The sequence below is a fragment of the Gigantopelta aegis genome, chromosome 10 (genome assembly GCF_016097555.1).
Source record: "Gigantopelta aegis isolate Gae_Host chromosome 10, Gae_host_genome, whole genome shotgun sequence".
NCBI lineage: Eukaryota > Metazoa > Mollusca > Gastropoda > Neomphalida > Peltospiridae > Gigantopelta > Gigantopelta aegis.
Window position 1 is genome coordinate 22420167 of NC_054708.1, and position 21704 is coordinate 22441870.

General features: G+C 35.9%; 2 protein-coding genes and 1 long non-coding RNA gene across 3 annotated transcripts in view; 2 read left to right on the plus strand and 1 right to left on the minus strand.

Annotated features, from left to right (window-relative positions):
* The window catches only part of LOC121384543 (eukaryotic translation initiation factor 2-alpha kinase 3-like), a 28898-nt gene extending 27139 nt beyond the window's left edge, over window positions 1–1759 (plus strand). The window contains exon 18 of the mRNA XM_041514974.1: window positions 1045–1759. Within this exon, the coding sequence (XP_041370908.1) occupies window positions 1045–1197 (153 nt within the window). The 3' untranslated portion in view covers window positions 1198–1759. The remainder of the gene's footprint in view (window positions 1–1044) is intronic.
* Window positions 1760–4279: 2520 nt separating this feature from the next.
* On the minus strand, window positions 4280–8443 carry LOC121383384. The gene is made up of 3 exons (XR_005959292.1): window positions 8351–8443; window positions 5510–5637; window positions 4280–4595 (listed from the first exon to the last, which is right to left on the minus strand). It is a non-coding gene; the product is annotated as an uncharacterized LOC121383384 (long non-coding RNA).
* Window positions 8444–8640: 197 nt separating this feature from the next.
* On the plus strand, window positions 8641–20431 carry LOC121384617. The gene is made up of 7 exons (XM_041515078.1): window positions 8641–8740; window positions 10603–13403; window positions 14697–14878; window positions 16851–16998; window positions 18033–18224; window positions 19023–19180; window positions 19907–20431. Exons 2-7 carry the CDS (start codon window positions 10631–10633, stop codon window positions 20054–20056), a joined length of 3603 nt encoding a protein of 1200 aa, XP_041371012.1. The 5' UTR covers window positions 8641–8740; window positions 10603–10630; the 3' UTR covers window positions 20057–20431.
* The last annotated feature ends 1273 nt before the right edge of the window (window positions 20432–21704 follow it).

Sequence of the window (21704 nt, forward strand, 5' to 3'; positions counted from 1 at the left end):
GCTATAATTCTATATTGTTAATTTCATTCATTCATTCTTATTCCCCCCATTGGGTTATTTCTCGCCCCAGCCAGTGCACCATGACTTGTATATCAAAGGTCGTGGTATATATTATCCTGTTTGTGGGATGGTGCCTATAAAAGATCCATTGCTGCTAATCGAAAAAAAGTAGCCCAAGAAGTGTCGACAGCGAGTTTCCTCTCATTATCTGTGTGGTACTTAATCATATCTCTGACGCCATATGTCCATAAATAAAATGTGTTGAGTGCGTCGTTAAATAAAACATTTCCTTCCTTCATTCTTATTCCCATGCTTACATCCAACTGAGGTTTTCGAGCACTTTTTGTCCAGAGCAGTGGTTAGTGAGAAAGAAATTGGTGTACTGACCTTACACCTACCCACCAAGTTGTTAAACTAGCTTAAGGTGGGAGTCGATACAAGGATATGAGCCCAGTATCTACCAATCCTTAAATCAGATGGCTTAACCACCACACCACCAAGGCCAGTACCATATTGTTTCATTCTTTATATAACAAATATGTACATTTACTTACACTTGCATATTGGGGGCAGGACGTAGCCCCAGTCGTAAGTTGCTTGCCTGATGCATGGTTGGTAATGAATTGATCCCCATTGGTGCGTCCATTGGTCTATTTATGGTTCCAGCCAGTGCATCACGACTGGTATATCAAAGGCTGTGCTTTGTGCTATCCTGTCTGTGGGATAGTGCATATAAAACATCCCATGGTTGTTACTTTCCTGTCCTGGACGGAGGAGACTGCACAAGTCGACACCTGCACCCATGACAGATGTGTGCTACAACAGCTTGTTCTGAATGTGCACCTTAAAACCTATGACCTGTCCTACTAATGGGAAACTGTTGTGGGTTTCCTCTCCAAGACTATATGTCAGAATTACCAAATGTTTGACATCCAATAGCCAATGATTAGTAATTTAATGTACTCATGTGGTGTCATAAAACAAAATTTAACTTTTACTCTTGCATATCTGATTGTGTATTATTACATCATAATTATCTTTCAGTGCAAGTTTGTGAAGTGGCTCTTGTCCCCCACTCCATCAGATCGCCCATCTGCCAAGCAAATTCTCGACCATCAACTTTTGAAGGAATTTGTGCCAAAGAAAACAGAAAACCGGTTTAGGACATTATCAGACGGAAGCAATTCATCTACATAGCATTTAATTATTTCATTTGTTTTGTGTCTTCTAATCTCGCAATCTCCATATGAAATGTTAATTGTGTTCTAATATTATTATTACTTATTTTGCTGAAGATGGGTATTAACTTAAATATTTTTTGTTTTTCATTTCATTACAAGTCAGGGATAATATGTGTTTTTGTCTTCACAATGTAAAGAGCTGAGATACAGGTATTACTTTTCCGACAGTGGTGAAGTCAGCTTTCGTGTTAAAGTTTAATGTTAAAGGGACAGACCCTAGTTTCAACCCGTGAAAATTAACACTAAGTTTAGTTAATCTACAAACCTGTAACACATTTGGATAAAGTTACAACTGAGTCAAATATGAGTCTGTGACTTTGAAATGGTGAAATACCCTTTAAAAATAGACTAAAACTCGACTCCATAACTGTCACGTCTCGGACGCACATGCGTTTCTTTAAAATATGAAAATGCATTTTGTGGTATTAAAAACAACAGGATAACCACAAACATTTCAAATGTACTGAAATTGATAATCTAAACCCTAAAATCTAAGTAAAGTATGATTTTAGTTATCAAAAACGGCTATAATAGTAAACAATATGCCTTAGTGTTTAAAAACTAGGGTATGTCCCTTTAAAGTTTTGCATTTAGATCAGTTTCTCACAAACCATAAGTCCTATAGGTCAATGAAACTTGGTTTGTAGTTGTACCTATGGCTGTTCATCACAGTGCACTGAAACATTTTATGGCAGGCAGGAGTTAATTCTTTGGATTTCTTAGGGTTTTTTTTGTTACAGTTACAACTGCAAAACATCCACGAACAAAGTCATTGCATATTCAAACATCTTTTTTATTGTCTTCCAATGTGTGTTTTGTCAAATGTGTTGGATAGCACCTTATTTGTATTGCTGAAGTATTGAACATGAGTGTTTATAACTGGTTTATGGAGTTGATTCTTTAAACTTCTGCAATACACATTTTCTTATGCAGTACACAAATCAATTTCTTCATTCACGCTATAGTGCTTCCACGGGGAATGCCTTTTTGATACTATGGAATTTACTAAAGTTATTTATTTAAGAGCCAATTGTTTTCTAAATTGCACTCAAAAATAGTGGGGTTTTTTTTTGTTATTTCCAAAACATTTTTACTTTTCTTTTTATGTTAAACCAAACTGAAATTATTTACAAAAAGAAATGTCCATAGGAGGGTGGGACGGACTATAGTGTAATGCTAATATGTGTTGTACTAATTTCTGGTTAAAATGTTTTTGTCTATCCTAAAAACTAGGAAGGAAGTTATGTACCATTTTCTTATTTATTGATTGAATGAATTCTGCATCAGGTTTAAACCAAATTAGCCATCTCTTTTTAACTTAACTAAAACAACTGTATTTTGATAATAATATTTTTCATAAATTACATCTTGCAATAGTTGCAATGTACCATTTTTTCAGTTTTTTAACTCACATAGGTACATGTATTTTAGTTATTTTTTCCCTCCCACAATGAACCAAGTTCAAATTATGCAATCCATTAATACTTATTGTTTTCAATTACAAATTATGATCCATATCTAGTGAATTATGAATATACATGTATTATGTAATATTAATTATATATTTGTCCTGAAATTAGGATGAGAGGTGTTTTGATGACCTATACAACTCCCTGTTAAGCCATGCCCACATCAGAATTATAAGGTGTCAAAAAGGAATTCTTTGTGTTTACTGTATGCTAAGTTCTACTGCTTGATACCACCGGCGACTGCTTCATACCATGGGCGTTGGGTTCCTGGTTCGAGTTTCTAGGTGTTTGATTAGTACCAGTCGATGAGATACTCATGTGTGCTACGCTATATTGTTTGTGTTCATATATATAATATAATATATCTCTACAGGTGGTAAATATAGATTGATAATAAATTTGTTGTTTTTAGCAAGTGGGGGTTTGTTTTTAATCGATCTTCTTTTCCCACCCTGTGTCTATATATACTGATGGAAAGAAGTAAGGGAACAGATGAAATTGTAGACCAAATTTAATTTACTACTGGCATAGTAATGTCCATATTTTATAAAGTTATAATGTGGGATTGAATGCCAGTAGCGTTGGACTGACTGCCCGTAACACGGTCAGCTTGGAACACTATGTATTGAGGGGTTAGGTTTCAGTCATATTTGCGTGTTCCCTTATTCCTTTCTATCAGTATATACACACACACATGAATCTAGACAATAGTGTAGCATGCATGAGTGTTCCATTGACTAGTACTAATTAAATACCTAGAAATTTCCAACCAGGACCCAAAAACCCGTGCTTGACACGTGTACAAATTAATTTTCTACTTGTGTCCAAAGTTAATACATATGTATCCAAATACCCACCAGGGTTTCTGTCAGAGGGTAAAACAGGTATGGTGCCATACCCACATTTGTTTACCAATTTTTTTTTAGTTAACCTTTTGCCAAAAATTAATTACTCTTATCATTACCTATGATTTTCTTAACCCTAACCCTAACCCTAAACTTAACCCATTTTCTTTTTGGGGTAGACTCCCCATACCCACTGTTGACTGTGGTTGCATTCAATTCCATAGTGCCATACCCAAAAAATTATTTCTGGCAGAAACACTGCCCACCAGTCCTGATTATCAAGGTATGAAAGTAGCACTTAACTAACCCAAAGTATAGTAGCTTGCCCCCTTGTTTTGCCTAACTGAAATGTTGAATTGTTTTGCAAATTGACTACTGGGTGTCAAAATGAGTGTGTGTGTGTGGGGGGGGTGTGTCCTAATACATACACATTTGCAAACAAAAATACCTTCATTTTGTCTGCAAAACAAATTGTAGCATGAAAAAGAAATGGGATGTACATGTATGGTTACATGTGATATTAGTTCAATTGCTTATCTTGTCTGCAAGTACCTGTATTATGGAAGATATTGCATCAATATTGTAACAATGAAGTAAAATAGTTTTGTTTATGATGATCATGTGTGTATGCATGCTTGTCCATCAGTGCACATGTACAGGTATTTTATAAATATCAAATTTGTTTTTCTTTATCACAGTTGTTAACAATTTAAAACTTTTGTTAAATGTTGAAAAAGTCTTATTTTTCAAATAAATTATTTAACATTTGAACTTTCTTTGTGTTTCAACAACAGTGAAAAATGCAGCTAAAACATTATGAAAACAGAAGTAACAAAATGGTATCTTCTCATGAGACATTCATATCTAGAGTGTCAATCCATCTTTTCAGTCCACTAAATGTTGATTATTTGCATTGGCATTCAAGTGGAGTTGAATTTTTGAAGTACATTTCTGGCAGTCTTCCTTGACAATTCTCAAGGCATCAACAATGTGTGGACTGAACTGAACTGCCAAATCAACATGCAATACATGGCAACGGGCTGAAAAACAACAACAAAATACCCTCGATAAAGCATGTTATACATGTATGTGATTGAGAGTGCTTCAAAAATAGGATAGTCTTCCTATGACAAAAGGAGGCCTATGAATTGGCATGCAATTCTATGATGAAAAATGCTAAAACTTATCTGTAAACTTTTAAAGCCTTATTTGCTATTGCTAGGTCACCAATGAATGGTGTAAAAATTATAAAAAATATATATACATGTACATGTATATATCACATAATTTGTCTAGTTTTAGAACATCATAGGAAAATTGTTTTAAACCTTTGAAGGTTTACTTTCCCAAAATTTAACATTACATGCGTAAACTGTTTCTCACACACAAAAAAATCAACCAAAAAAAAAAATTCCTTTCCAATAAAGAAGATTAACTTTATTAATCAGACAACACTTTCACCAAAGGCTGCAGTATTTTGAGGGATTTCTGGTTTACAGAGGGTCCGGTTTTGAGAGGTTTCACTATACTAGTATATTCATGTGTGTTTCTGGATCAAACTCGTGACTGGTATATCCTGTACCTCACTGGTACTCTGTTTATTAATAGTTTTTGCATTCGTTATGGAGTTGTATGTTGATTCACTCATTGGTTTTTGACACAAATAAGACTGTTTAACAATACACTATTTTTTCATGGATATATTTTAATTGGGAGTACTAATGATGGAAGGAAATGGTTTATTTAACGATGCACTCAACACATTTTATTTACGGATATATGGCGTCGGACATATAGTTAAGGACCACACAGATATTGAGGGAGGAAACCCGCTGTCGCCACTTTATGGGCTACTCTTTTCGATTAGCAGCAAGGGATCTTTTATATGCACCATCCCACCGAGAAATCAGTACTAATGAAGGTGGTGTTTAAACTGACAAAGTCAAGAACTCACTGGATATCTTAATCAGTTTTTCCTTTAACTTTTCCAACTCTTGATTCATTTCATCAATGCTGTCATCTCCATCTTGGTTGTCAAAACTGGTCATATCGACTGTTAAATCTGCATTGCGATGTTGAACACTGGAAACAACAACAGCAACAAAAATAAACTTGTATATTTATTTTATTTGGATGAAGACAAAGATATTCAGTTAAAGACATCACACTATATGCCAAGATAAATGTGATATTTTTCTACACCCAAAAATGAAAATTTCTTTCTTTATTTTTTAAATATTTGTTTTGAGGTGGGGGTGTTTGTTGTAGACAACTGACCTAAATCCAGTCTTTGACATTAGCAAAATCAAAGCTAGCTGAAGATCACTCTCCTGAGATGGTGCTAGGGGAGCAATTACCTGAAGTTTAATATAAAATGCAATTTTATTGCAAGGCGATCAATTTGTCACTCCTAACTAAAACTTTTTTTTCAGGTTAGTGTGTAGAATAGTGGCAGTGATCACTCACCTTTCCTAATGAAGGAAGGAATGATGCACTTAACACATATTAATTGACTGCATAGATAGTGAGAAAGAGAAAACCCACTGCCGCCATGTACACAATGGGCTACTCTTTTCAATTAGCAACAAGGCATGTTTTATATGTGCAAAGCATTCCACAGATGGCCTTTGTTCAACAATTGTCAAGCACAGGTTGGAATGAGAAATAGCCCAATGGGCCCACCAACAAGGATCGATCCTAGACTGACCACTCATCAGGTAAGCACTTTACCACTGGGCTACATCCTGCTCATTTCAGAGTGAAGACTGAATTCAATTTCAGACGAGTACAAAATTTAAAGGAACATTCCTGAGTTTGCTGCATTGTAAGTTGTTTCCGACTAATAAAATATTTCTACGAATAAACTTACATATTAAATATATTTTCTTGTTTAGAATATCAGTGTTTGTATATTTAATGTGTTTCTTGTCATCTTAATATTTGTAAGAAGCCCAAAAAAATTATTTTAGGAAATAAAGTGAAATTTAACCAAATACAAATATTAGAACGATCAGAAACATATATAATATACAGCCGCTAATATTTTATGCAGAAAAATATATTTGATATGTAATTACAGTTGTTAACACGTCTCTGTTAGTCGATAACATCTTAAACATTGTAGCAAACTCAGGAATGTCCCTTTAATGAAACACTTTGCAAATCAGTATAGGGGAGACAATCATCAACAACCAAAGAAATGTACCATTCAGCAGTTACCTGCACATACTTCATGAACTCTAGTGATACATAATGTTCCATTATAATTTTCTTTAATTTTATTTGATCATACTTGACTTGTGCCTCACTTTATTTCCGTTTTAATAAAAATGTGTGTTTTCATGTCAACAGATAACATCATTTGCCTCTGTCACTAAATATTGTCATCATTTTTAACAATAAACAGCGAATAACAAAACTAAATTGTTATGCGACTGGAGCGTGAACGCGCCGTAAATAATTTAGTGGCTGATTGGGGCCGCTTAGCGCTATGCAAATCAAGGGCAGATAAGTATGTTTCTAATAAAGGCTGTAGACAAAGCATTTGGTAAGATGTTTACTCTAACACTAGCAGTTTCGCAATGAGATACAGAAAGCAACTTCACAAATGTATTTTTCTGCTATAGTAGGGCCTATGCTTAAACAAGGTCACCCTCCCCCGCACAGTAGACCCATTACAGGGTTTTAATCTGAATAAATGCATAAAATACTTAAGGGCAAAACACCTCAATATCTACTGGATGAAATCTTGCCATATGTTATTCCTACTAATCGTTTTACACTCAGAAATCAACGTCCATTCACTCCACCAACATGCCATACTAATTCATATAAAAACAGCTTTATTCCTAATACTTTGGAGTTATGGAATGATCTTGACAGTTTAACTCAAAATGAACCATGTCTGCGTACCTATAAAAAATTTATAAAAAAGGGAAATCTCAATCCTTCATCTACTCTCTATCTTTATGGAAATCGTAAATGTAACATTATCCATTGTCAGTTTTGTAACTATGCCAGGGCCGTACCCTGACCAAAATCCATGGGGGGGCACTAAATTTTATAAATAATTTTTAACATACTATAAAGATTAAACATTTCTATGCTATTACTGGAGATATATAAAAAAGAAAGAAAAAAAAGGACAAGATTCTCGGGGGGGGGGGGGGGGGCAGCTGCCCCCCCCTGCCCCCCCGGAGGGTACGGCCCTGTATGCTAGCAACTTAAAATATCATTTATTTTTAAGCCATCTTTCTGATAGCTGAAGCTGTGCATGTGGAGATAACTATGAAGATAATTTTCATTATTTTTATGTCTGCCCTCTGTTCATCAGACAAAGATATGATTTATTTGCATCGTTACGGAATTACCTTGATATCTTAGACATTGATCTACTACTATCCGGGTCAATAAACCTACCAAATGAAGATTTTTTTTTTTTTTTTAAAGAGTAATCTTCAGAGTAGAAGGGGCAGTGCCCCTGGTTTTCTCTCTACTTAAGTTTATTTATACATGTAGTTAACAAGTAAATGATCATCTTGAAACCAAAATAGCTAAAGGTAACAGTTATCATCTTTCAACTGTTGTCAAAATTAAATGTCCAATGTAATTTATTAAGACAAAATTAAATATATTTTTAAATATTTGACATTTCACAACTGGACGGTCCACGGGTTGAACATAATTTGTTAAACTGTAGGCCTACCGACACGATATATAATATTATATAATTATACACATATTAAATTGCTAAAATATAATACTTATACGGTATAACGAATTTAAATGGTAAAACCTTCTTGAATCATTCGTCTATTCCTTCCATGAATACCAAAATTCAACTTTCACTCCTATGTCGTCTGTAAATGTTTATTTTGTCACGTGATTTGTCACATGATGTAGCGTTTCATCAATTAATTGACTTAAAAATTATTCCATAATGTTTATTTTATTTTAAATATGTTAATAAAACACTTTTTTTTAAAATATAAAATGAAAGAGATTTACATCTCTGTTTGATATTTGCGATATTTTCAAATAATTACCATTTTGCAGCAGTGAAACTCAATTTTTGGCAGGTGTGTTGATGCTTTCACTGTTTTAGTTTCAAAGGAAAATTAGGTCGTTAATTTAAGTTCAGATTAATTATATTATGTCATCGGTTATGTTTCGTTATTAGTATAATGTAAGTATTTGTAATACTTTGAGGTGAATTAGCACGCATGTCAACACACAAATATTAATTTGCTAAATTAGCCGATGTTATTTTTCCGGTTGAGTTGTCGACCATTGAATAGCCGTTTCTTTGACATTTACAATAAAAGTGAAACAAGTTTTAACAAGCGGGATTGTCAAAAGTTTTAAAATCACGCATTCCTTACAAACCTGTTTTGAATCAAATATGACTGCAATAAATATCCTTTACGAATGCCATCAAAATTATAGCAAAAAAAAAAAAAAAAATTGGTATAAAAATAAATAGGCCTAATAAACTTTTCTTTGCGTTTATACACTCTTCGGCAATCTGATTGTACTTAGTGTTGGTATAAAGTGCTCTTACTGGCAGTAGCTATTTGGGGAATTTCCCTATTAGCTTAGTTGGTAAAGACTGAGAGTCCGTGGTTCGAATCCCCTCAGTGGAGGTTGATTTTTTTTGTTACATGATTAGTCAAGAGGTTCTTACTTTTTTTTGTTTCAAATTTCGATGAATTGAAAACATTAAAGCCACACTTACCACCCCCAACTGATCGCACTACTTTTCTGTAACTAGCCAGATTATCCAGGCAACCATATTTTAGATATTTCAAAGAAAACACACGACTCAGATACCACACAATAGTACACTTTTTTAATACAATAAATTAATGGAAAATGCTAAACAGAGTAGACATACCAGAGTTCGACAAATCCACTAGCCTGATGCTGGGGGCCAGTGCTTTTTAACACATGACTAGTGACAAGTGCAAACCCAGTAGCGGTTAGCCCAATGGGCTAGTGTTAAAAACCCCAAAAAACAAACACTGCTAGCTCATGATATTTTTTCCTCTATTGACGTTTGTTTGATAAATGTTATCCTGACATTGGTCATCGCATAATATCAACAAATCAATAAGTATTTATTAATATTCAACTTGAAATAGCTTTCTACAAAATGAAGTAACAAGATCTCAACATTATCAGTTACAATACACATGATACAGACTTTGTTTTGTTTTATTTTTCACTTTCAAGTTTTATGGACAGGAAATAAGCTCAGTAAAATGCATGTTTTGATTGGCTATACAAGTCACGTGATAACTTCTCACCTACATATTAACAATCATTTAAAAAATGATACACATACACATGCATGTACATCGAAAAAAATAAAATAAGGTCAGCCCTTTTTTCTAAGTACTATAGGGGTTGGGTTCCTGAAAACATAGTTTTTTTATCCTATTAAAAAGTCTGTTGTATTTGATAAGAAATTTGGGCTAGTCACATAGTGCTTTATTTTGGTGGGCTAGTGGAATTTACAAACCCACTAGCCCTGTGGCTAGTGACTTTTCAAAACACTTGTCATGCCCTGTATACACATTGATGAAAAAAGTCATTGCTAATGTAATGAGACTTAATTACTTGGTCAGTGGCCAAAGAAATGCAGGAACGTTCAAGCCTGAAACTTACTTGTCAGTGTTGTTCTACAGCTGTTGATGAAAATTAAATGATTCACCCAACATTGTATATGTTTGACACGTTCCCTTCATTCACATTTGTGAAATATATAAACTAAATATAAATCGGACAAGTCCTTCCAACATAACTTACTAAGCTGTCAAAATGCACACAGCTAAAGCTTGTGGAAATGGTAAGCACTGTACAGACATTCAGTCCCACATTACATCTCTTTTATTCTGTATAGGCATTACGATACAATGTACTCTAGTAGTGAATTAAATTTGTTTTCGAATATCATACGTTCCCAAAATTTCTTTCCATCAGTATATATTATTTACCGTAAATGTCAGCTAAAATTTGTCATAAAACTAAGTATAGTTTTGTTTCCAGAATACAGCAGACACAGAAGAAAATAGAAATGGATACAAGAGAATATCTTTCTACTGGTCTAAAGTTTGCTTATGCAACAATAAACAACCTGAATGCCACCTGTAGGAAAATATCTGCTGCCAAAGCCTTCTTGTTAATGAATCGTGACAGGGTTAGACATGAGATGGACAGCTTTACCCGACGTTTGACGTCCATGCTGGCTATGATGCACAACCAACTGGAATTAGAAATAGCCGACATTGTCAAGTCTAAAACAGAGTACCTGGAAAACTGGGAGCAGCTAATGTTTCAGAACATTTGTAAGATTGGCGAAGTTTGTATGGAAACAGAAAGGGCATTAAAAATAGAGAATGAGCACCTAGTTGACCAACGTGCGCCGAGATTGATAAGGCAATTGCAGGTTCTTTGTGAGATTGAATTGGAACCGGACAGTGCTTCTTTCTTTGAGAATTCAGTGAAGATAGAATTTGTCCCAGGAATAGTGGAAGAAATTCTTCAAAACTCGACATTGGGGGATTTGTTGACATGCAGTGTAGAAAGCACTGCATCAGAGAATGGAAATATGACAATGACAAGTGAAATTTTTCATCCATCAGATCATGCCAACAAAGTGGAAATTTTAGGTACCCAACAATCCACAAGTGATAAATGTACTGCTAAAAGAAATAAATGCAACAAGTGTCAGTACAATGTTGATGGTTGCCAGTGTCCATTACATAGTGCTGAATACGTTTGTGAGGTCAACAATAACCAGTCTGAACAAGTCAATGAAAATGAACAACTGATCACAACTGAATCAAGGGTCTTCATGCATAATATTAACAACAGCCAAAGTTGTCAAAAAGATCAGTCAACTGCTTTTAGGCGTCTCGAATTTCAGAAGCTTGGAAGTCCAAAACACGTTCGTCTTCATATGTCGGATACTACAAATAGCACCTCGGAGAATGATGAAAATACCTGGGAACCTAAACATTTATCCCCATGTGTTGATAAACAAGTGAACATCGCAGCATGTGATTCATCTTCTCTGCTGAACAGTGCTTCTGAAAATGGGAATAATTTACGGAAGACTAAGGACTTGGCAAATGCAAATAAACATGTGAACATGACAGATGGTGATTCTTCTTTTGTCCAAAGCAGTGCATTTGAAAACATTAATGATTCATGGCAGCTCAATAGTAATTGGGAGCTTAAAGATACAGCACATGAGACTGATAAACAAGTGAAAATAGTAGTTTGTGATTCTTGTACTACTGATCAGAATACCTGCAGTACTGAAAAATGTAATGATTTGTGGAAGACCGAGAATTCACAAGAGTCTTGGGAGCCTAATGATACTAGACCACAGACTGATGAAAAGATGGACAAATTGGTTTGTGTTACACCATCAAGTGATTCTTGTCCTGCTCAGAATACATGTGATATTGAAAAATGTAATAATTTGTGGAAGACTGAGAATTTAGAAGATTCTTGGGAGCCTAAAGATGTCAAACCACAGACTGATGAAAAGGTGGACACATTGGTTTGTTATGCACCATCGAGTAAAGAGTTTCAAGCAGCCATCTGTGATTCATCCATGCATAGTGATGCATCTAAAAACAGTGATTCCTGGCAGTCCAACAGTTCTAAAACTGTTACTGAGCCATCCGCTGACATTATTCAAGTCTCTCCTGAAATTTCAGTTGGGACCGGAGTTTTCAGTTCACAAGACGAAGGACAATATTTTGATGCCATACCAAAGGAGCTAAGTACATTTGTAAAAATGGATACAACAGAGGTACCTCTCAGTACTTCAGCATCAGAATGCTGGGATGACCTTCTTGATGAAGAACTTATTAAAAGAGACCAGGATGAGCTGAAACTGAAAAATGGTGAGGATTCAACAAATGGTGGACAAGAACACGCATCCTCAGATACCCATAACAAAGAAAATAAGGGAAATGTCCATTTGATGTCAAAGCGGAAAACACATGGTGCTGCTTCAGAATGTGGACAAAATGAACCTGTTGTGTCTGCTGCTTCAGCTGGACAAAATAAAACTGATGTGTCAGTTACTTCAAGTTCTGTAAAGGAACCTAACAACCAGATTAATTCTGAATCCAAGAAATCCATCATATCTGGGTCAATGAAAAATGTGTTGAAGAAGCACATTCAGTCGAATGGTGCACCATCTACACACCAGACTGGTGGAGTGAGAAACAATGTGACATCCAAAACCGTGTCCGGACATGGTGCTGAAACATGTCCCAACAAGACATCAGCTAATAATACTGACACAACAGTTGAATCCAGTGACCAGGCCAGTGATCCTGGTAGATCACCTGTTAAACAAGATACACCCAAGTTAACAGATTCTGAGATGAAAAAAGATACACCCAAGGCAACAGATTCTGAGATGAAAAACGATAAACCCAAGGCAGCAGATTCTGAGATGAAAAAAGATACACCCAAGAAAACAAATTCTAAGATGAAACAAGATACACCCAAGGCAACAGATTCTGAGATGAAAAAAGATACACCCAAGAAAACAGATTCTAAGATAAAGCCAGATACATACAAGGCAACAGATTGTAAAATAAAAAACGATACACCCAGTGCAACAGATTCTAAGATTATGTCACCAAAGACAAAAAGGTGGCAGAAACACCAAGGTTCACTCAAGAATACAGGGAAGTCATCCAGTCCCAAGAAACCCGCAAACATGGAGGTGCCAGTGCATGTTGTAAAACCTGTGATGCCCATGCAAACCTATCAAGGAATTGATATTTCACAGATGATTTGCCGTGGACCTACTTTTAATGGTTTGTTATTGATTGTGCAATTACCTCTTTTGTTTTGTAAAATTGCAGTCTTACTCAAATCATATCACCAGAAAAGATGGAGTGATAACTCCCGCTCCCCTCCATACATGCCTGAGAAAGTTTTAAGAGTGCTGGCAAATTGATTGCCTTATAGTAGACATTTCAGTTCATTTTGTTTGACAATTCATGCAATTGCTCGCCTAGCACCATTTCAGGAGAGTGATCTACAGCTCACCTTGATTTTGCTGATGGTGAATTAAGACTGAGATCAAGCATTAACTGCTAGCCGCTCTGACTATAGGTCTCCCTTGGTAGATCTGAGTGAAGGCAATGCACTCCTACTTCACATATTTCTTGCTCTGGCCAGTGCACCACGACTGGTATATCAAATGCCATGGTATGTGTTATCCTGTCTGTGGGATGGTGCATATATCAAGGTTCCCTTGCTGCTAATCGAAAAGTGGCGACAGCGGGTTTCCTCTTTCAATATCTGTGTGGTCGTTAACCATATGTCCGATGCCATATAACCAGAAATAAAATGTGTTGAGTGCATTGTTAAATAAAACATTTCCTTCCTTCTTCCTTCCTACTTAACATGTAATGGAGCAGGGGCCTAATTCACAAAGGACTCTTGGGCTCTGCTAGAAAACAAAGCATCTCTTTGCAAAGTTGCGAGAGTTTAGTGAATTAGGCCCCAGGTTCATAAGCATCTTGACAGTGCAATACACTATTCTTGGAACTTTTTATGGCACATTTTTAACTGTCCCCCTGTACATCTTATTATTGTAATATTAAAATCATATTGATTCTATTTTCGAGTCCAATTAAATAATGGGTAATAGCCAGTTTGTTGTACGTGCTGGGGCGTCAATCATTAAATCATTAATTGTTCATTCATTAATTCATTAATTCATCCATCCTGTATTATTCATTAGTTTATTTGTTAACATACAAGAATAAAGTGACACTGAAATTAAACAATTTCTACACTAAAAAATCCCAATATATACGTGTACTAATTATGTCTACAGGTTGTAATAAAGTAATTTAACAGTGGTGTACTGCATTATGTATTATTTACTAGACAATCCCTATTCCAAGCATGATTTTTGTCAATCCCATCAGACAGGGATGGGACCCTGATGAAATATCCTGAATAAATCTTTGGTTCTTCTCACTCATCAGGTTCTGTCCAAATAAGTATATATATATATATATATATATATATATACATGTATGTATATTTCATGAATGTTTGTGTTAAATTAAACATTGGTGTCTGTTTTTGCAAAGAGATCCATGCGTATCCAGTTGCCCAGATTGGTATACCGAATAAAGGATACAAGCCCATACTTCGGTTCCCCATTGGCATAACGATCAACCACAAAGACGAAGTGATTGTCTGCGATACGGGTGCCGGGGTGGTCAGAGTATTCAAGTACAACTGCCTGCTGTTTTCATTTTACGAGAGCAAGGTAATGTTTAACTCAATCCGTACAGTGTGAAATATTGGTCTATTTTATGATAAGCCTTGACTGCACAGAGCTCTGTCCCATTCACTGGGTCTTACAAAATTAAAGTTTGTTTTATTTAACGACGCCACTGGAGCACATTGATTTTTTATCTTATCATCGGTTATTGGACGTCAAACATATGGTAATTCTGACACTGTTTTTTAGAGGAAACCCGCTGTCGCCACATAGGCTACTCTTTTACGACAGGCAACAAGGGATCTTTTATTTGCGCTTCCCACAGGCAGGATAGCACAAACCATGGCCTTTGTTGAACCAGTTATGGATCACTGGTTGGTGCAAGTGGTTTACACCTACCTATTGAGCCTTGCGGAGCACTTACTCAGGGTTTGGAGTCGGTATCTGGATTAAAAATTCCATGCCTCGACTGGGATCCGAACCCAGTACCTACCAGCCTGTAGACCGATGACCTAACCACGACGCCACCGAGGCCGGTCACTGGGTCTTAAAGTCACAGACCTATATAGTTCCAACCCATAAAACATTAACACTAGGTTTGTTTCAATCTACAAGCCAGTAACACATTACGATAAAGTTACAATAGAGTGAAACAAGTATCTATGACGACGAAACGGGGTAATACCCTTTAAAATAAACTGCCTGTGCTTCACCACTGTACAGTGAATTAAGTGATGGTCCTATACTTGCAGTATATTAGCAGGGCTTGAAATAGTGGCCTGCGAAAAGCTAAAAGCAGTCTCATCTTTTAGACAGCAGTTGAAATAAAAATTCACCTGCTAAAATTACCAAACACTTGCAGTTCATTTTTCAAGAGTAAGAAGAATAAGTTTGTTTTGATTAACGACACCATTAGAGCATATTAATTAATCATCGGTTAGTGGATGTCAAACATTTGGTAATTCTGACTTGTAGTCATTAGAAGAAACCCGATACATTTTCCTAATGCAGAAAGGGATCTTTTATATGCACTTTCCCTCAGACAGGATAGCACATACCACGGCCTTTGATATACCAGTCGTGGTGCACTGGCTGGAACGAAAAATAGCCCAATGGGCCCACCGACGGGGATTGACCGCGCATCAAGCGAGTGCGTTACCACTGAGCAACGTCTCGCCCTCAAGAGAAAGATGTATGTGCGATCATGTCATCTTCTATTTAGCTGAGGCTGAACTTGTGATTCTGTTATATTTTAATTTTATAATGCTCTAAAATAAATCTTACAGGTCCTAATTTTCCCAAACACTGTTCTGTCTTTATTTTCAGCAGGCAATATTTTTTCTCAGCAGGCCATATTTCTTTTGGCCTGCTATATAAAAAAACCCCATCAGCATGCCATATTTTACTTCCCGGCTATTTTGAGCCCTGTATGATGACTAGATAAATTTCTATATTTTCGGTCACTGATTGAAAATATAGCTTTTTGTGAGGAAGCTGCTTTTACCCTACTTACGATCAGCAAACGAATGTTAATGTTTCCTTCGGTTTTGGGGCGGGAAGTAGCCCAGTGGTAAAGTGTTCGTTTGATGCGCGGTTGGTCTGGGATCGATCCCCGTTGGTTGTCCCGTTGGGCTATTTCTCGCTCCAGCCAGTGCACCACGACTGGTACATCAAAAGCTGTGTTATGTGCTATCCTATCTATGGGATGGTGCATATAAAAGATCACTTGCTGCTAATCGAAAAGAGTGTCCCATGAAGTGATGCCAGTGGGTTTCCTCTCAATATCTGTGTGGTCCGTAACCATATGTCAGACACCATATAACCATAAATAAAATGTGTTGAGTGTGTCGTTAAATAAAACATTTCCTTCTTCTGCCTTTGGTTTTGTTAAATGTTAGCTTATATTTTCTATTTATAAATACATGGATGTACATAACAGCTATCCATTCCTTGTTTGCTAAATTTGGGCCTTAATTAAAAACTGTCAAGCTTACAATGTAATGTGCTGTATTTCTAGAACGGTGTGAAGTTCAGTCATCCTTCTGCTGTGGTGGTTAATGAACGTGATGACATGTTTGTCAAAGATGATGTGGCCATTCATGTCTTTGATAGAGATGGAAACGCGCTGAACATCATAGGAAAGAAATGTCTCAAGCGTCCGTATGGTAAGATTAGATTTATTTTGTAAATACACAAAGAAAACTAGTTTCAACTTATTGTGATGTAATATGAAATATGAGGATTTTCTCAAGAAACTACATGTATACCTCCCATATGAAATTACCTTTCCTTCCTGAACACTTGTAAATGGAATCTTTAAAAAGCAATACAGTGATGGATTGTGCATGTAGTCTGACCCACTATCTTATAAAAATAAAGTTTGTTTCGTTTATTGGTGATTTTGATGTAATTCTTAGGGGAAAAACCCAGCTACAGTTTTCCATTAGTAGCAAGGGATCTTTTATGTGCACCATCCCACAGACGGGATAACACATACCACAGCTTTTAATTGATATACCAGTCATGATACACTGGCTAAAACGAGTGTATAAAATAATAATATCTTTTAAAACAGGAACAAAGAGAAATGGGAGAAGGGTGTGTTGAGACAGGGTGAGTGTTTAACATGGATTGCAGTGCTCAAGCAATTTGTTTTCATGGTTGGCCTATGTTTTGCAAAAGAACTGGTGTATAGTCTGTTTATATCGAAATGGAACTGATGAACTGGCATGTACATGTAACTCCATAATAAACAATGCTCAGACTCTTTAAAAAACATATTATTAAGTTTTAAACCAGTACCAATTTGAATAAAACAATTAGCAAAAAATCATATCTTGATGGAATTTTTTTTTTTAAAAGTATCTTAAATTGCCATCAAATTCCATATGTTAAATCTCTGGGTTAGAGCCGGTACAGGGAGGTGAACCCAGTACCTACCAGCCTTATGTCAAATAAGGTGACCACAGCACCACCGAGGCCAACCTATGTATTTAAAATGGGATTTAATACATTTAATTTTGTTAAGAAACTTTTTATTCTATATTAAACTAATATGTTTTTAAACAAGTTTTAACATCATTCACTATATATAGAGATACATGCCAATTCATTGGTACTTATTTGACACAAATGGACTGTACCTGTTGGACAGTGGTTGTTAGTTGTTGATGTATAACAACAGTCATATATCACACAGGTCTAGTCATGACTACAGATGGTAAACTGGTGGTGCTGGATGTCGACAGGGACCGTCCGACTCTGTTTCAGTTTTTCCAGGATGGCAGACTTGCATCGAGTCCATTGTTTGATCCACTGACAAAGCTGAAGTCTGGCTCGAAATGTCGCTTCCTTGCCCTTTATCAGGACAAGGTTCTCGTCAGTGACTTGGGTAACACTGGTTATTTATGTCAATAACAAATGTTTGGTTGTGATTGTGGAAGTTTGAAATAGTGGCTTGTGTGGTTTTGTTTGTGTTTTTGTTTTTTTGGGGGGTGGGGGGTAGGGTTTTTTTCTTCTTTTTTTTGTTTTGAAGAAATAAAATTTATGACAGCTATTATTACCATGTAAAATTTCTGATTGACGAGTAGGAAATAATATTAATTAAAAAAATTAAATAATCAGTTGAGTTCTCTGGACATTATTTTTCACTACAAAAAAAGAAAAGAAAGAAAGAAAATGTACACAGACTTCACAGTGTACAAGGTAGCTTTGATCACCATTACTTTAGAATCAAATTTAGGTTAAAATGTTTTAGTATAGCCATCACTTTTCATGAAACATATTTTTCTATTTTACTTCAAATATGACTGTTACTTTAACCTTGAAAAACTAATTAATTGTGTGCATTCTGATAGGAAACAACTAACTAAAACGTGTATAAAAATGTTTTGTAGAATTGTAGCAGAACACAGTTTTTATAATCTAATTTATAATAATTTGGCTAATGCTCCATGCACTCGCATTTGATCTTAATGATGTCAGCAGTACCATTAAATGTTCAAACGACCATTCCTTTCCCAAGCTTTAGGCTGAAGCCCACACAATTTTACATTTGCTAAGCCAAACAGTAAAAATGGCAGTACCTGTACATCTATTTTCAAATCGGCTTTTTGCTGAATTTATAATGAAATATATTCACCAAATTCTATACTTTTAAACACTGCTTCATTTTCGTGATACATTGTAGGACTCAATGTGATGTATCTAGTTAATCTGGATGGCAACGTGCTGCACACGTTCGGTTCGTTTGGGCACCATGCTGGCTGTTTCAACCAGCCATCAGGCATTACTGTGGATTCAGTGGGAAACTGGATTGTGGCAGACAGCAGAAATGACAGATTACAGGTACCTTTTTAAAGTCTTTTCACTTTCAGCTGATTATTATTTTATTCCCCTCCCCCTTACTACCCCGTTTCCTTTCTCTCTTTTGAATTCCATCTCAGTCTCCCCCCCCCCCCCCTCTCTCTCTCTCTCTCTGTCTCTGTCTCTGTTTCTCTCTGTTTTTTGGGTAAAATCCAAGGAAGTGGTTGAATACACCATCCAGTTATGCTAATTTGCCTTGTGCTTAGTTAAAAAAAAGTTGCATATAAATTTGTGTGTTGAATTTCTTAGTTATTGTCTCCCCACTTGATTTTTGAGAGTTCGTTTCACTTCAGTCAGTGCTCCACAACTGATGTAACAAAGGCCATGGTATGTGCTATCCTATTTGTGGGATTCTGCATGTAAAAGATCCCTCGCTGCTGATCGGAAAATGTGTTGAGTGTGTTGTTAAATAAAACATTTCCTTCCTTTGCTGCTAATCGGAAAGTGTAGCTTATTGCACGGTGGCAGAGGGTTTTCTGTCTCATTATCTGTGTGGTCCTTAACCAAATATTGTAATTAAAATATGTTGTGTGTCGTTAAATAAAACATTCCTTCCTTTATTACATCAAAGGGTATAATATGTCCTGCCGTATCTGAGTAAGTGCTTATAAAATAAGAGAGTCATGATATCCTGATTACTGACTAAGCAAATTACTAAGATGGTGTTCAACAATTTTGATATATATTTTTTGCTGTTTTATGTTTTAGGTATTCAAGTCAAATGGACAGTTCTTGTGTCACATGAAGCTGCACGCGCCAATCCTTCGTCCGTCTGACATTCACTTGACCGCTAATGGTCACCTCTATGTGGTGAACCTTCTCTACCATGTTGTTAATGTTTACAAGATCAGTCTGTAGATGTGCTTTTCTAAAGGGACTCTTCAGCCAGATGCTGACTGGGCATGTACTTGTACCTTGGCCAATATTTCCAAAGCTATCTTAGCACTATGATGTCGTAAAACCATTGGAGTCTATGGCGAGTGTCGTAGTGACATTATAGCTTATAAATGATGGGTTTTCAGTATCATAGAGATAAGATAGCTGTGGAAATCTGTAGCCTGGGTTGTAGCTTGCAGGGTTTTCCTCATGGATAAAACTGCAACTGTGCAGCTTGTCAAGTTTATGTTAACTCACGTACATACATTCTAAAATGATTGGTGGGTTTGAGGTCTCACCAGTGAGTGTCTGTTTATATTTTTCATTTTGTTCAGCTTAAACTAAAGCATCATCCTTTTTCATTGTTTTGTGTTTCATATATATTTGTTTTTTTCAGCCAATGAAAACTGTTTATGTCTGTGTGTACATAAAGAGAGAGAGAGTGTGTGTGACTGTCTGTGTGTGTGTGTGTGTGTGTGTGTGAGAGAGTGAGAGTGTGTATGTGTTATATGTTAAGATGAGAAGGTCAGTATTCATTATACTGTAGAATTAAACAATTAATGTTTAAAAAGATACTTGCTCATTCTTCAGAATGTTTTTTCTCTTTTATTTTTTTCTCAACATTTGTAATGTCTGGTGCATTCGTTAATTTGTTGTTTCATTTTGTATGGATTACAGCCTAACCGCGTTATTCAGTCTATTCCATTATAAAATGTTTATTCCATTTTGTTTTAACGCTTTCACTGTCGGCCTACATGTCCTCTACTGGTCCATTGTCGAGTTATGGCCCTTAAACTTAGGACTTACAAAACTTTGTTGGGCCTGGTAGGCAGGGCCGGATTTAGACCTTGAGCACTTCAGGTTCGGTGGACCCTCAACACAGAAATTAAATTACATGACAAATAAAAAAAGTTAACTAATTTTATAATTATTACGTTTTTCTTATAAAGGAAGTACTTAGTCTGGGGGTCCCCTCTGGCAGAGGGACCTGGGGCAATTGCCCCCTTTACCCTCTTATAAATCTGGCACTGCTGGTAGGGGACATGTATTGCTTTAGCAGTACTGTTAGAATGCTTGTTAATAATTGACTTTAAAAAATATAACACCCTGGTCATTTAAGATAGGAGTCATGTTTGTTACCGATTCTGTAATATTCACATTGGGGATTAAGTAGTTGGGTTTTTTTGTGCATTCGTGTGTGTGTGTGTGTGTGTGTGATTTTCATCCCTGCTTTAATATTGTGCCCTGTTGTGGATTATAAGTTATGTTAAAAAGCAGTGTTCATACATTGTTTTTTACCAAATCACTGAGAAACATAACAGTTAATTATCAAATTGTTTATGGGTCCTTACCTCACTATTTTTTCTATAATGTGAAAGATTAAAAATCAACTTTATTTCATACTTTTTTCGAAACTTGAAATCACAGAATCGACATTTGACTCAATTTATTTTAGTTAAAATTTTACTTGTTGCCAAGATAGTCCAGTATAATGCAATAAAAATAAGGTTTGGGTTTAACCCTGGTTTAGCGGGTTCACAATATTAAAAAAAAAACTGTCATTCTGTTCACATATTGGTGACTCAGCTTTAATATAGTACAAACTGCCAAAATGTTATGTGGTAAACTG

Bases quoted from the DNA above. Each gene is read 5' to 3' on its own strand.
- LOC121384617 (XM_041515078.1), top strand. From the start codon at position 10,631: ATGGATACAAGAGAATATCTTTCTACTGGTCTAAAGTTTGCTTATGCA. The intron at 14,879-16,850 runs GTAATGTTTAAC...CTGTATTTCTAG, and splicing joins TTTCATTTTACGAGAGCAAG to AACGGTGTGAAGTTCAGTCA. The intron at 16,999-18,032 runs GTAAGATTAGAT...TATATCACACAG, and splicing joins ATGTCTCAAGCGTCCGTATG to GTCTAGTCATGACTACAGAT.